Raw genomic sequence first — 436 nt, 5'->3', positions numbered from 1 at the left:
GTCCACGGCGATGGCCAAGAAGACGTTCAGGAGCGTGTCTGGGATTCGTGTCAAGGCAAAACGGGGGCCAGAGCGGCCCCTCCCCTCCCAGGACCCACTCCCCGAGCCCCCCAGGACCCCCGGGGACCCCCAGGATACAGTTTCCAAAGAGGGTGAGGACGATGAAGTAGACGGAGAAGACCATGCCGCCCTTGACGCCGCCCTGAGATTTGATGCCGTCGTACATCACCGCGTTCCAGTCTTCTCCCGTCAGGATCTGGGGGGGGGACAGAGCAGCCCTGGGGGGCAGCGGGGACCCCCACGAGCCCCCCACCCTCTGGAGACCCTCCCCATCACCTGGGAGGGGGGTGGGGCATACCTGAAACACCGTCATTATTGCTGCTGGGAAAGTGTCGAAATTGGTGGGAGGGGTCCCGTCGTCAAAATTGAACCTGGG

The 436-nt window shown here is 63.8% G+C and overlaps 1 protein-coding gene across 1 annotated transcript; it reads right to left on the bottom strand.

Moving 5' to 3' along the window:
* Positions 1-6: 6 nt before the first annotated feature.
* Positions 7-413, bottom strand: LOC121344778 (voltage-dependent P/Q-type calcium channel subunit alpha-1A-like; the record flags this gene model as incomplete). Its single annotated transcript, XM_041421005.1, has 2 exons — positions 139-413; positions 7-38 (listed from the first exon to the last, which is right to left on the bottom strand). Coding segments are annotated over exons 1-2 (267 nt in total), but the record flags the coding sequence as incomplete, so codon positions are not given.
* Between the last annotated feature and the right edge of the window lie 23 nt (positions 414-436).

This window comes from Onychostruthus taczanowskii, unplaced genomic scaffold (genome assembly GCF_017590055.1).
Source record: "Onychostruthus taczanowskii isolate IOZ18803 unplaced genomic scaffold, ASM1759005v1 scaffold6768, whole genome shotgun sequence".
Taxonomy (NCBI): domain Eukaryota; kingdom Metazoa; phylum Chordata; class Aves; order Passeriformes; family Passeridae; genus Onychostruthus; species Onychostruthus taczanowskii.
The sequence above is the reverse complement of the archived record's forward strand: the minus strand, read 5'-3'. Positions and strand labels throughout refer to the sequence as shown.